Genomic DNA, 14646 nt, shown 5'->3' on the forward strand with positions numbered 1-14646 from the left:
AGTCATTAGCGTCAGTCCTAAAAGAAATCAACCCTGACTGTTCCCTGGAAGGCCAGATCCTGAAGTTGAAGCTCAAATACTTTGGCCACCCAATGAGAAGGGAGCACTCCCTGGAGAAGACCCTGATGCTGGGAAAGATTGAAGGTCAAAGAAGACGGGGACGGCAAAGGATGAGATGGTTAGACAGTGTCATCGATGCAACGAACATGAAATTGAGCCAACTTCAGAGGACGGCGGAAGACAGGAGGGCCTGGCAGGAGATGATCCATGGGGTCGCGAAGAGTCGGACTCGACTGTGCGACTGAACAACAACAAAGTCATTAGCGTGTGAGCGATAATAGAAGAACATTTTCTACAGAAATTACTACAGTCAGCATTTTTGCAGCTTATCTTTATTGACTCTTTGTTATTTTTGTCATGGATGTTGTTTTTGGAATATATTTAAATGATGGCAATTGGAGTGACGGGTTTTTTTCCGCCTCTGATTCTCGCATCCTGTTTCTTTTTGGCCCTAGCAGTCACCGTGATGCTAGCATGAAAGGGGTGGAGTTGCGGGTGGAGAACCAGGAAGTTCTGCTTTCACGATAAGGGATTTGGGCCTCCTGCCCCATTTCATAAGGTACTAATTAATGTGTGTATTATCTGTGTGCGTCAGTAGTTCTGTCTTGCTTGTTGAGGAAACCATGCGTGATGTGTGTGTGTGTGCGTGAGTATGCGCGTTGCAGAGGATTCCGGCACAAGATGATCTTAGGCAGGACACAGAACTACATCTCATGAGGCCAACAGGAAGCAGTGACTTCGTTTGCTGCTTCGTGGCAAGAGGGCAGGGGTACAACCTGGGGACGATGAAGGCATGGCTCTAGGTCTCCCTTACAAATGTCCCCATAGCCATGTTAACCCTATAAACACCGAAGCACCGCAGCAGCAGAGAATTGATAGGTGCCTGGAAGGTTCTGCACCCAACCCCTGTCCTGCCAAGTGATCCCCTGCACCCCCATCACCTGGACAAACAGAGAGGCTTCAAAGACATTGCCGGGTGCAAGCTGAGAGCTCCCCTCTGCTGCACATTCCAGGAGTGGTGGGCCGGCTGTCCTTCAGGGCAGGAAAACTTGCCCTCCCATTACTCTACTGTACCAAGGACACATCGCGAACTTCTGGGAGGCCCCCAGATCCCCCCCCCGGAATACTGTCTGAATGCTACTGGTGTAAGCTGGCAGACGCTGCAGGGTGCTTTGGGGTTTTAGGTTTTATCCATTATTCTGCTATTTCTCTTTGGAGGGTTGTTGGCTTCCTGCTGGGCCCCTGTGACACTGGATTTGACTCTGAGCAATTATGAATCTTCAGCCATGTGATGCTATTTTCAGTAAACCCCCCCCCCGCAGATAAACGATTAAATCTCTTGGAAATGTTGCAAGCCCCAAAATGGAGGGACCAGAGAATGAGGAATTTAGGAAATTTTCTTCCCCATTTGGCTTTGGTTGTCCTGATTTACAGGACTTCAGCTTAGAAAGGCAGGGGGTTCAGAAGAATTCTAATGAGGCCAGTTTATAAATTATGCAGTAGCAAACCTGGGTTTGTCACCAAATGTACGTCCAACAGTGAGCCACAGCCAATCCTGACTCTCTGATGTGTGTGCACCTGTATGATAAAGTGTTATTCCAAGCACCTGTTTGTTATGCTTACATTTTTAGATGTACACCTAGAAAGATACCTTGGGTATACATCTAAAAACAACAGCATGATGTGTGGACATGTGGAGGTCCAGTCTTCCGTCATTTGTGGCCAGAACCTGGTCTCCAGACATGAGCCTGCATCCCAGTCTGGGCAGCAGAGAACCTGGGCCGGGCTGCTTGGAAACCGGAAGACGACGAGGGTGGATTTAGGGAGCCCTCCCTGCCTGCCTGGCTGAGTTCAGGAGAGCTTTGATATTGGGTGGGAGTCACCTGAAAGGGCCCTGGGGAGACGGGTGCAGACGTGGAGGCCCTTCCTGCCCTCCATATTGGCTCATCCAAGGTGGTAGCAGAACGGGGGGCCAACACTGTAGGGGCCAGGTTGCTTGAAGTTGGCACGGGGGCAGGTGTGGAGAAGCGACGGACCTCGTAGGTCCTGGCGGTCTTGACGGGGGCTTGTTTGGCTGGGGTGAAAGACAAACGGGACTGCTGGGCCGGCTGGGCCGTGGAAGCCTGGGCAGCAGAGCCGGGAATCTCTCCAAAACAGAACATGGCAGACTTGAGCTGGTAAGGCTGGTGCCGCAGGAAATCAATGGCCTTGATCCCCGACTTCTGGCTAGGGGCCTTTTTCACTCTGCTGTCTGCTTTGCTGGCCTGAGACTTGCCGGCTGCCAAGGGATAGAATGGGGAATGCAGTGGGTTGTAAGCGATGGGAGGTGGGGCACGGATGTTGGAGGAGTACTTCCAAGAGGAAGGCAGGGAAGGAGTAGGGGATGGGCTCCGGGGCTTCGGGGCTGGTGTTGGCGCTGCTTCCACCACAAACTTGTCCATACGGCTCTGCCGCTTGGCGAAGAGCTCTGCCCCTTTCCCTTTCAGACATGAGATGTCGTGTGCGGGAGACGACCCGTTCACCAGCCCGCCAGAGGTCTTTGGTTGCTGGGGCTTAGGAGCTACTGGGGGCGGGTTCCTGAACTTGCGGGCAGAAGACTGCATGAAGTTGCAGGCTTCTGCCCCAAGACTGAGGAAGTCTTCCTCTGGCCCCGACTCAAAGCCTGCCCCATGCTGGTCACCTTTGGGCTTTTCATCCAGGTTCTGCACCAAGGAGAGCAGCTCTGGGTTAGGAGAATTCTTTTTCTTCTCCTCTGCTGACTTGAACATGGGTTTCTTGCTGCTCCGCCGACGGGCTTCCTGCAAGATGCCTGTCCGGGGCCCTGGCACAGCAATCCTCTGCTCCCTGGAGATGAGAGGCTCAGAAGCAGGCCGTGGAGTGGCTGGGGCTGTCGCGGTGGGGAGCTGGACTGGAGGCTGGCTAGGCTGTGGTGGGATGGGGCTGATGTACAAAGAGGAGGAAGCTGTCCCCTGAGCTTGTGGCGGGGACTTCGGAGTGGCTGCATCTTCGGCTGGTCTGGACGGATGGGACAGGTATATGGAAGCAGTGGAGGTTCTTGCTGTGTTGGGAGATGGCTTAGCTTCTGCTGGATTTCCACTTTGGAAATGTGTTACTGTTGGTTGCAGAGGGGTTGGCACGGTTGGGATATAGAGAGACACCAAAGTGCTCGCTGGGCTGGTTGGCTGCACTGCTGATGGAGTGGGAGGAAGTATGGTGGTCCCTAGAGAGACAGTGGAGAAAGGAGGCACAACTGTTCTCTGTCCGCCTTGGCCCTCTTTGTTCTTCCTCGGCATGGATGGTCTGAACACAACAGAGGAGGTCACAGGCCGCTGCCCAGAGAAACCAGGCGTGAAAGGCCGGGCAGACCTGTTGAAGATCCCTGTGGGACCTGGAGGGACCTGGGAACCTCCTCCACCACAGCTGGCCGTGGGAGACTGGAGCTGAACAGGGCTGGGTGGGGGCCACTGGCTGGAGACTTGGACAGCTTCCAAACGGACATTCAGTGGGGACTTCTCTTCCCTCTGCAGAGTAGGCATTTCACTATTCCTCACACTGGGTGTTCGCGAGACAGCTGGAGCTGGGAGTTGCTCCTCGGCCTTCTGGGCAGAGACATTCTCCAAAGTGTATCTACCAGCCTTCTGCCTCTGCTGCTCAAATAGCTGTGCCCCCCTGCCTGAGGCTTCACAGAGGCCCTCCTGAGGCTGTGTTTGATCCTGCATTGACTGTTCCTTGGGTTTCTCAATAGCTAGGTAGGTATTATCCCAGTCAGAGTGATTGGTTAAGCTCCGAGCGTCAGAGAAGCCTTCCTCATCAAACTCTGACTCACTGGTTGGGAAGACACCGTCCTCTTCGTCATAGCAACGGTCTTCGTCAACACTCCCAAAACTGACCAGGGTGTACTTCTTGGCCCTCTGCCTACGCTTTTTGAACATCAGGACACCCTTGGAATGGGGGTTGGGGGCATCTGTCAGCAGGGACGCAATGGTTCGACACTTCGTTTTGGCTTCTTTCACGTTCTTCTCCTGCATGCTCTCGCTGCGATGAAGCTCTGCAAGGGATGGGAAAAGACATAGTCAGAGCTCTGTGAGGAATCAGATTTCAAAGCCCCATGTGGAGGATCAGACCCCTTTTAATATCCGCTCCTCTCACAAGCCACTGCAGAAATAATTCCAGAAACTTCAGAAGCATTTCACCTCTTTAAAGAGAAAATAATTGAGATGTGTACCAAAATCGTATGTATGTTTTATTCTTTATTGCTTGTCTTCAGATTTTTTTTGTTCTTTATTCATTTCTATTAGTTTTAATGGGACATGTGAAATTCTCAGGTATTGTACCTTCCACCCCATAGGATTCAGCTTGCCAAACTATAGGCAGACTGGAGAAAGCATGCCTAGTTTTAGATGTTAAAGTCACAACACATTTCTGGCTCTTTATTTTCTTGTCCAATTGGTATGAAATACTCAGGGGTTATAGTCCTCATCCAATGGATCATCTTTACAGAACATCAGGGAAATAGAAGAAAGGGTCTCTCTTTGATGGGCAATTAAATTTCTCACTTACGGGGCAGATTACACACAGGGAGTATTTGGCAGCCCTAACAAAGGCAGGCACTAAATCATAGTATCTCACACAGCTGATCAAATGTAATGCAACATAAGAATAAGAGAGCCTATAAAAGTGCAGTTCCTTACGGAGAATTTACTGGATATATGCAGGGAATAGGCACATATAGGATCCAAAAATCACTTCCCAGTGGACCACTGAGCACAGAAGCCTACCAGAACACTCCTCTTTGGTGGAAAGATGGATAATCGACTGTTGGTTGATCAAGGTGTCTCTGCCCTTTCCACAGTCAGCTGGCTTTCTCTCTGCCCTCTCCTTCCACCCTCTTGCTGCCCTTTGTCAAACCCTGATCTAGGCCAGTTCATACACCAAAGGCCTTGTATTCATCCCACCAAATGTCTTGGAGTTCCATGCTTAGAAAATAACTCCCAGAAATTCAGGAATTATTCAGATCAGGACTGCAGGGCAGAGGGAGAAGTGGCCTAACGCTCCTGCGATGCCATTTTTCTCACCTGAAATGGCCCCAGAGGCCGGCTGTTTGCCCCATTGAGGAGACTTTGTGTGTAGCCATCGGTATATGTAATGTTTTCCCAGTAAAGCAGAGAGCCGGTCCTCAGGGCAGTTTTGGGTCAGGAAAACGGCACAGGGAGGTAGCTTAAGCCTCCTTTCCCTGCATGCTGCATGCTCCTTTCCCTAACCCGGCTTGCCCAAGAATTTAGTTCTGATGGAGCACAGAGCTCCTAGTGCCTGTCTGACCAGCAGCACCCATGGTGGGCACGGGGGTGGGGTAACGGGGCACAAGGAACATTTGATGTGTAAATTGGCCCTCCTGAAGTCACATCAGCAAGACACTAGAACACAGAGGATTAACCGCCTCTCATTATATCTAAATGTCATTAGAGTTTTGCTATGTGATTACTTACAATGTCTACGTTCAAGAAGCACAGATTTATATTAGTTTATATTCAAATTCACATAGCTAGAAAATAGCCCATGTTAAATTCAGTATGGGCCCTTCCTTCCTTCCTTTCATTTGGCTTGATCCCGAGCACTTCATTCAAGGAGCAGCAGTTTCCCTGTTCCTTGTCTTCCTCACTTGGATATCAGCCGTGGCTTCTGTAAAAGCACCCGAGATAAGAGGAAGCCATTCTCTCAAGGACCTCCTTCCCTCTCCTCCTAGGTGGCAGCTCTGCAAATGAAGGGCCACGCAGCGGTCCTTGTTGTGCATCCCGGAGTGCAGAATTTTTGCAAGAATTTCCCCTCAGGACTCTGTTCCAAATAGGAAATGGGTTGTTGTGATTAGCTCACAACCTCAAAGAAACAAAGTCACGCTAGAATCCAGTCCAAATTTGGGACAAGTTTCTGTGTGTTTGGTTCATTATACTATGAAATAAAGCCCTTCTTTTGGCCATTCTTCTCATCTCTTTTGCAAAGGATGTAAAGCTATTTTCAAAAGGTGGGGGAGGGGAGAAATCCTCTTGTGGATTAAAAGTGGGTTAATTAACGGGAAAGAGAGAGTGAGTATAGATGGGCAGTTTTCACATTGGGGATCTGCAGGGCTTGGTACTAGGTCCAGTGCTTTTTAACTTGCTCATGAATGATTTGGCTTTGGGAGTAAGCAGTGAAGTGGCTAAGTTTGCGGATGACACGAACAGTAAAATCCTAAGTAGGTCTAATCAGAATCCTTTTCAGGTCTATTCAGTGGGGCTTACTCCCAGGAAAGTGTTCTTAGGATTGCACTGCTAGTTGTACAGGGCAGTGAGAACCAGGGAGGACTGTGAGGTGCTCCAGAGGGATCTGTTGAGGCTGGGCGAGTAGGACTCAATGTGGCAAATATGGTTCAAGGTGGGCAAATGCAAAGTAATGCACATTGGAGCCAAAAATCCTAACTATAAGTATATGTTGATGGGGTTTGAACTGGTGGTAACTGATCAGGAGAGAGATCATAGAATCATAGAGTTGGAAGGGATCTCCAGGGTCATCTAGTCCAACCCCCTGCACAAGGTAGGACATTCACACCCACAGTGACTGCTGTTCCATGCCCAGAAGATGACAAAAACCCCTCCAGGATCCCTGGCCAAACCGGCCTGGAGAAAGATTGCTTCCTGACCCCAAAGTGGTGATCAGCATTTATTTATTTATTTATTTATTTATTTATTTATTTATTTATTTATTAGATTTTTACCCCAATCTCCCAGCAGAGCTGGCTCAGGGCGGTTTACACAACCAGTATAAAACACTGCAATGTAACAATAAAATCTACAGTATAAAAGCAATCAATACACAATTTAAAACTATAAATATTACAACATATTAAAGTGCTAGTGTTCAGTCCTTGACGTACAGTCAGCTTTTTGATATTCCTCAAATGTCCGGGCAGCCGGCTCGAGCTGTAGTAGTGGGACCCAGATGGCGGGGCTTGCTCTCAGATAAGCTGTCAGATATCAATGGTGGCAGTGGGGGTGGCGGCTCTGAAAGCCTGGAGGAAGAGCTCCATTTTACAAGCCCTGCGGAACTGCAAGAGGTCCCGCAGGGCCCTGATCTCCTCCGGGAGCTCGTTCCACCTGAGTGGAGCCACCACCGTGAAAGCCCTAGCCCTGGTTGTCACTAGTCTGGCCTCCTTGATGTTCTGGAGGACCAGCTGATTCTGGGTCCTCGATCGCAGTGCACTCTGGGGGACATATGGGGAAAGGCGGTCCCTCAGGTATGCAGGTCCCTGGCCATAAAGGGCTGTAAAGGTGATGACCAGCACCTTGAACTGAATCCGGTATGCTATAGGCAGCCAGTGCAGTTCTTTTAGGGTGGGCTGGATGTGTTCCCGCAGAGGAAGACACAACAGCAGCCTCACGGCTGCATTCTGCACCAGCTGCAGCTTCCGGATCTGGGACAAGGGCAGCCCCATGTAGAGGGCATTACGGTAATCCAATCTCGAGGTGACCGTAGTGTGGATCATTGTTGCCAAGTTGTTGCGTTCAAGGAAGAGAACCAACTGCCTAATCAGCCTAAGGTTGTAGAAGGCTGACTTGGCAGTGGCTGCTTCCTGGGCCTCCATTGTTAAGGAGACATCTAGGAGCACTCCCAAACTCCAGATGAGAACAATCCTAAAAGAAATCAACCCTGACTGTTCCCTGGAAGGCCAGATCCTGAAGTTGAAGCACAAATACTTTGGCCACCCAATGAGAAGGGAGCACTCACTGGAGAAGAAGACCCTGATGCTGGGAAAGATTGAAGGTCAAAGAAGACGGGGACGGCAAAGGAGGAGATGGTGAGACAGTGTCATCGATGCAACGAACATGAAATTGAGCAAGCTTCAGAGGACGGCGGAAGACAGGAGGGCCTGACCCAACATTGGCTTCTATTATGTTCTTAATAGGAAATACATTCACTGTTGCCAAGGTTTGGCCTCCTGGGAGTTGTCACCCACAGCTAAATACATGTCCTATTGAGAGCAACACTGTGCAAAGATCTGAATGCAAATCCTTTCCCTCTGCACGGCCATATAGGATGTGCAGGTTCAGTCTAAGGCAAGGCTAGCCCTGTAGCCTGCAGCACTGGGGAGTGTATTCCCTCTTCCCTCATCAGGGGAGGGACAGCAGATCAGGGGGAGTGACAGTTACAAACTGATGCAAAATATGTAGGGAAGAGTGGAAGGTAAGGGGAAGGGGTTACAGGCCTTTCTGCATTCTCAACCCCCACCCCCCCACAACCTTCTGCAGTGGAAATCCAGAATCTTTAGAATTTGGTGTTGCACTCGCTCACTCAGTTACTATGTTGCTCTTAAATGTATGTCTTTCTTTGCCTCCGCCACCATCTTTAGGGTTGTCATGTCTTCCAAATAAATTTAACACCCTGTAACAGTTCCCCTCAGCTTCATTCAAGACTTACAGCCTGTTCCCATTTCTCAGCTGGAAACAAACACAACAGAACAAAACAGTCTCTATTATTTGAAGTTGGTCTTAATAGGAACCATTTTTTTTAAAGCAATGCATAAAATCTCCAATGGATTTATTGCAGAGTTCCAAATCAGTGCTCTAAGATAACTACAGTGAAACATTTCAGGGATTTCACGGGTACAACTTAATCAGCTTTATTCTAAATTTTGTTTGTAGTGAAAATGTAGAACCTGCATGAGCTGCAAGTATGCATTTTCTGTTCACTCCTGATGTACTCTAGCCCAAAATAACTGAAACCACAAGAGTCTGGAGCATCCTTCTCAGTGAAGCTGCCCTGAGAGAGAAAACAGGCCCTGCTCCTTTCTCCCCAGATGCTGGGAGGAGGACCCTGGAAGGTTGCTGGGTCTTCTCTCTGCAGAGAGCCTCCACCCTGCACCCACTCTGATTCATCTGTGTGGAAACCAGGGCGCCAAAACCACAAACTCAAGGCTCTGAAACCCTCACCCTTCCGCAGAGGTTGGCTCAAACTCATGAAAGGGAAGGGGCTTCCATGCTCCATCAATTCCAGAATGACTCCCACTTAGATGCAACCTGTCTCAGTTCTACTGTCAAACACAAGGGCAGAGAAGCAACACAAAATCCCACTGGTATTTTTTTGTAGGGAGGGGAATGCTGAAAGTACCAAGGAAGCTCCATAGACCTTATTAAATGTGACTGGCAATTTGCCCTACCCCAAGAGTTCATGGTAAGAAAAGAAATTGATCCCTACCCTTGAAATAATAAATAAATAAATAAATAAATACGACTCACTATCTAGATTTTATGGGGACAGTAAGGGACATAGAATTCAAAACTCAGCTCAGGTGTGAAATGGCTTGACTGATAATCCCATCAGTACCAGTCCTGTAGTGTACAAGATAACTCTGAAATAATGACTGTACTCCCAGGAAATGAAGGAAAGCAGGTTTGGGAGACCAGCCCTCTCTTGCCTCCCTTTCCTGTTATTATCGTCACCTGAAGACAAATGGAAATGGAAGGAAGAGGAGAGAGACCAGTGGAAATTCCAAGGGGGCCTAAACCCTGTACTTCTAGTCCGAGCAGAAGGCGATCAAAGGTCTGGCCTGTTTTGAACAGCTGCCAGCAGCCAAAAGCTCCTTGGGAAGCCCCCAGGCAGGCCGCGGAAGGCTGTTCCCGTTCCCTGCTCCCCTGGAACACCAGATATTCAGAGTCACACACTACCTCTGACAGCCAGTGATCTCCTGGGTGGGTTGGTCTAACCTTTTAAAACAAAACCAAAAAATGCCCACGTTTGTGGCCGAGAGCCCCTTCTGAGGGTGAATCCCACCCAATCCATCACAGAGTGTATAAAGACGTTAGTTCCCTTTGTCTGTCCTGGATCTACTGCCCACTGGCTCCATCGGCACGATGGCTTATTATCTCTAAGACACCTCAGTAGGCATCCAGAGGTGTAAGAAGACTGAAGACTCCTTGGCACTCCCACTGTCCCTCTCTGCCTCCCCGTCCCCCTTCTGTACCCGAGAACACCCCACCATACACCCCACCCCCACCCCCCGGCAGCGGACGAGAAGGGAGGCTTCTTCCGTCTGCCTAAAGTTGGGCAGGGGAAGGCGAGGGGGTACCTGCGTACGGTTGGTCCAAGCTCTTGAAAGGAGCGTCCAGGCTGGGTGAGGAGGGCATGCCACATCCCCCTTTTGACTTGCTGCTCTCCATAAAGAGAAAGAGCAAAGTGGAGCAGCTCCCTTCTGGAGCAGAACCAAAACTCCGGCTGGCCTTTTAAAGCCTCCCCTTTGTCTCCCTGCCTTTGCCGTTGACAGCCATGAGGCAACACTCTCTATTTTTACTCCCTGAGCACCATCGCTAAGCAGTCTGATGGACACCGTCAACTGTCAAACACTCGCTCCGTGACTGGGGTTTAAAATAAGACAACGCGTCTGCCTTGCCACAAAAGCTGTGGTGCTGAGGAGGAGCACCAGACAATGGGGGCAGGGAAGCCACTGAGGATCATCTGGGAAGTACAGTCATCTCCCCCCCCCCCAGTGCTCACACGTGGCTTTGTCAAGCAGGACATGAGTGCTTATTGTCCCCTAAGGGACTGCAATGCCAGTAGCTCTCTAAACCCCCCCCCCATCTCTTTGTAAAATGAACAAATAAGGGATGGTGGGCAGTCTGTTTCCCCCCCCCCCCGAGGAGGTTATTGCTTGTTCTTCCCCTGTTTGCCCCATTTGCCTCTGAAATGCATGCGTGAGTCTAATTTTTAAAACATCTGAGCTGAACATCTCCCTCCTGTTCCACCGACGTTATCTTCCCAGGGCAGCCTGGCTTCAATGTTGGCTGAGGAGGAAAGAGCTTCAAGCAACAGAAGAAACAGTAAAGTAAATCTGGACAGGTTCATTTCCCCTTCCCCACCCCCCTTTTTGATGTTAAAATTAGCACATAAACCCCTTTCTTTGGGACAGACACGTGAGTGAACAAATATGGCTGTCCCCGTGAGACCTAGTTGGGCCCCTCAGTAGTTGGGGGCCCTGGAGTTATGCAGTAGTTGGTTCCCCCATCTTGGGGTTGTATATTTTTTTGTTCAGACTTGTCAGTTCTCAGCCTGGGCTGAATTCAGACTCTCTTTCACCCGTTGCAGACTACAACCCTTGAATTTCAAGAGGGTTGTCTGTTGAACACATTAATTGAAACCTTCATGATGTAAATGCCCAATGTAAAGTGTAGTCTGAATCTGGTTAATACCCTTTATTTTATTCCACTGCTGACTCTGGTTACACAAAGTTTTGAACAACACAGAAACCTGTCACTGTGTTAAGGATAAATGGGGTCAGAGGTGCAGTCAGTAGGTTCTCGAGATTTGCAGATGGAAAGTCCCCGAACGGGACTCGCACTCCCTCCAGCCTCCCTCTCCAGGTGGCCAGGGCGAGCTTTATGGGCCCCGCCTCTTTCTCCCAGACTGACCAATTGCGTTCTGTGTCATTGAACTTCCTGGACACATATGCCAAGGGGTGCAGGAGCCTGAGGTAAACAACACCTTGAGTCGTTCGAAAGCCTCTTGGTACTGCCTACTCCAAGCCAACGCCGCCCCCGGCTTCGTTGCCTCTGGCCCCTTCCCCTTCATTTTCAACGTCCGTTAGGGGCAAGCTGATCTGGGCGAAGTTGGGCAGAAAATTTCTGTAAAAGTTCGTAAACCCGAGTAACTGGCGCCTAGTTCGGGGAAGTCCCCAGCCCAGCACATCCCGTACTTTCCCCGGGTCCATCCCCAAGCCCTTATCGGAGATCCGATACCCCAGAAAGTCAATGTGTGACTTGTGAAACTCGCACTTAGATAGTTTTGCAAACAGTTTGTGCTTGTGCAACGTGGTTAGAACTTCCCTCACCAATTTCACGTGGGAGGGTAGGTCGGGGGTGTACAGCAAGTTATCATCTAGGTAAACTAGCGCCCCCTTGAACAAATGCTTGTGCAACACCTCATTGATCAGATTCATGAAGATCCCCAGAGCCCCCTGAAGACCGAATGGCATCACACGATACTCAAACTGGCCCAAGGGTGTATTAAAGGCAGTCTTGTGTTCGTCCCCCTCCCTGATGCGGACCCGAAAGTAAGCATCACAGAGATACAACTTCGAGAAAAAATAAATTTGCGTAGTTCGTCCTTCTCGGCCGGCCCCATCGCATAAATGCGCCCCTTGGGTAGTTTTTGGCCAGGCAATATTTCAATGATGCAATCCGAGTGTCTGTGGGGTGGAAGCTCATCGGCTTCTTCGAACACCCTGGTCAGGTCATGGTACTCGGGGGGAATGGATTGCAGCTCCTCTTGAGCCAAACACGCTCTAGGTGTTTCCACTACTGGCTGCTGGCCCCACTGCGGGTTCCACCAGTGCCCTTGACACCGAGGTGAGATGAAATGCACTTTCCCTTCATCCCACAGAATGTATGGATCATGTGCATGCAGCCAAGGGCCCCCCAACACCAGCGGAAATCTGGTGGCTGGGTGATCATGAACGACCGTTCCTCCCAGTGATCCCCCGCCCCAACCCGCAAAGGCACAGTCTCGGATTCACATGGTTCTTTCATAGTGGAACCATCCATTTGGGTAAGAATCAAAGGGTCTTCCAGCTTCACCACCCCTGCCTCCAGCCCTGTAACTAAGGAAGGGATGATGAGGTCCCTCCCACACCCCGAGTCAATGAGTGCTCTTACACGGATATGCGTCCCAAAAGCTGGGTGAACCAGAGTCACAGTCACGAAAAACAAGGGGGGGGGAGCTGCTCACCACTTTAGGTGTCTCCAGGATTGGGCCCTGCTGCTCTGCGCCTCTCACAGCAGGACCTGGCCTTTTCCCGCCGGCTCGGGGTCTTCCTCGCTGGAGTCCTCTCCCAAGTCTTCAGGGGCTGCCTACAGTGCTTTGGCAAATTTTGGCTTCCCTGTAGACTTCCTGACCGGGGTGGCAAGGCGTGCTTTCGCGGGATCGCTCGGCCCCTGCGCCTAGCGATTGCTGGTGTGATTGTGCTGCTTCTTTGCCACGCTGCAGGATGGTCATGTGATCGGCACCTCCCCCCTAAACACGGGACCTCGACGGGACTGATCGCGCAACTGTGCGTTATTTTGTTCCGGGGCAAACAGCCAAGCTTTCCCCCCGCATTTTCCTGCCCGTGTGACCGGGGCCTTCATCACTCAAACCACAAAGTAGACCTCAGGGTCTCCGTCGAACGTGGCTTTGATCAGATCTTTCGGGCAATGTTGCACTGGACCTCTTGGGCTGCCCGGCCATGGCGCTGGAGCCAGGGCCTCCCCTGGTCCCAGGCCGGGTATATCCTCAGGTCTGGGTGGTGGCGGGGGAGCTGGTGGGGCAGCAGGAACTACCGGTGCTGCTGGTGGAGCTTCCTTCTCCACCCAGATGGCTTGGATCACCAACTGCGGGATTGCTTGGATGACTTTCTCCAACTCCCGTTGCAGTTGACGCCTTACCCGATCCGCCACCTCCATTCTATGGGCCAGTTTCAGTCCCTCATCCGGGGACATGCGCCCACGCCTTCAACAATTTAGGGAACCTGATACACAGCTTGGTATAACCTGATACACAGCTTGTTTTTATTTGACTGACAGTTTAAAAATTCAAAAAGCCCTTTTGTTGTTGAGGGGGGGAGGAATGGGAACTGCAGAGAAAATATTTTCCATGTGGATGAGATGAGGACAATCCAAAATCTCCTACCCACACCTCAGCCATGCAAGCTTTGCTGGACCATTTCTCAAACTCGTCAGCAAGGTGGGTGTGGGAGAGAGGGAAGCTGGGGGGGGGGGAAGCAATGCTTCCCAACAATAATGGACTCTGTGGCAAATGAGAAAGGTGTGGAAAAGATCAAATGGTAGTTTCCTGTTGGTTTATTTTTTAAACTCATTTTCACCCCATCCTGAACCAGTGACTGGATCAACATCACCCCAGTAATGAAGTTTCATGACATGCTAGCATTTGAACCCTGGTCTCTGTTAGAGAATAAGCTTGATATTTGCTTTATGGACTGCATATTGCTACAGACAATGGACTGTGCACACACACATAGGCTCAGAAAGCTGTACACTTTAAGTCACCTGTTGTGATGCCACACATAGAGGGTGCCTGCACATACCTTACATGTAAATATGGTTTCAGCTACACAGTTGCCCAGCCTGGTGAAGAAGCACAAACCTCCATTATTGTGAGCAATGGAACAACAACCCCAGGAGGAGACAGCCCCCATTGCAGAACTGTTTGTAGTCATGTACTACCCATCGTCTGCTTTGTTCCTGAGCTGGTATTTCCTGCCAAATGGACAGTTGTTTATCAAAGAGACTGGCCCGCTTCATCAGCACTACAATGGAGCATCCTGATGCCTAGGTTTCACTGTTGTCCAGATGCCATATTTTGAATAAGGTTTTAGGTTACAATATTGGCCACCCCTCTTAGGGAACCTCCTCTTCCCACATGCAACCAATAGGATTGTTTTTGGGACGGACTAACAGGTAGGTGGGTCAAGAGGTTGGCACAGTTACCACGCATCTCTTGAACCCCCTATAAAAGGAGAGGACCAGTCACCTGGCCCCTCCTACTCGATCAACTAGCATCTCCCCTGCA

At 50.2% G+C, this 14646-nt stretch overlaps 1 protein-coding gene across 1 annotated transcript; it reads right to left on the reverse strand.

Annotated features, from left to right (window-relative positions):
• Positions 1 to 647: 647 nt before the first annotated feature.
• SYNPO2L (synaptopodin 2-like) lies at positions 648 to 10287 on the reverse strand. The gene is made up of 2 exons (XM_015423549.1): positions 10157 to 10287; positions 648 to 4108 (listed from the first exon to the last, which is right to left on the reverse strand). The coding sequence occupies exons 1-2, from the start codon at positions 10245 to 10247 to the stop codon at positions 1773 to 1775; spliced, it is 2427 nt and encodes an 808-aa protein (XP_015279035.1). The 5' UTR covers positions 10248 to 10287; the 3' UTR covers positions 648 to 1772.
• Positions 10288 to 14646: the final 4359 nt, after the last annotated feature.

The sequence above is a fragment of the Gekko japonicus genome, unplaced genomic scaffold, assembly GCF_001447785.1.
Source record: "Gekko japonicus isolate JY-2015 unplaced genomic scaffold, Gekko_japonicus_V1.1 scaffold3405, whole genome shotgun sequence".
In the NCBI taxonomy this organism is placed as follows: domain Eukaryota; kingdom Metazoa; phylum Chordata; class Lepidosauria; order Squamata; family Gekkonidae; genus Gekko; species Gekko japonicus.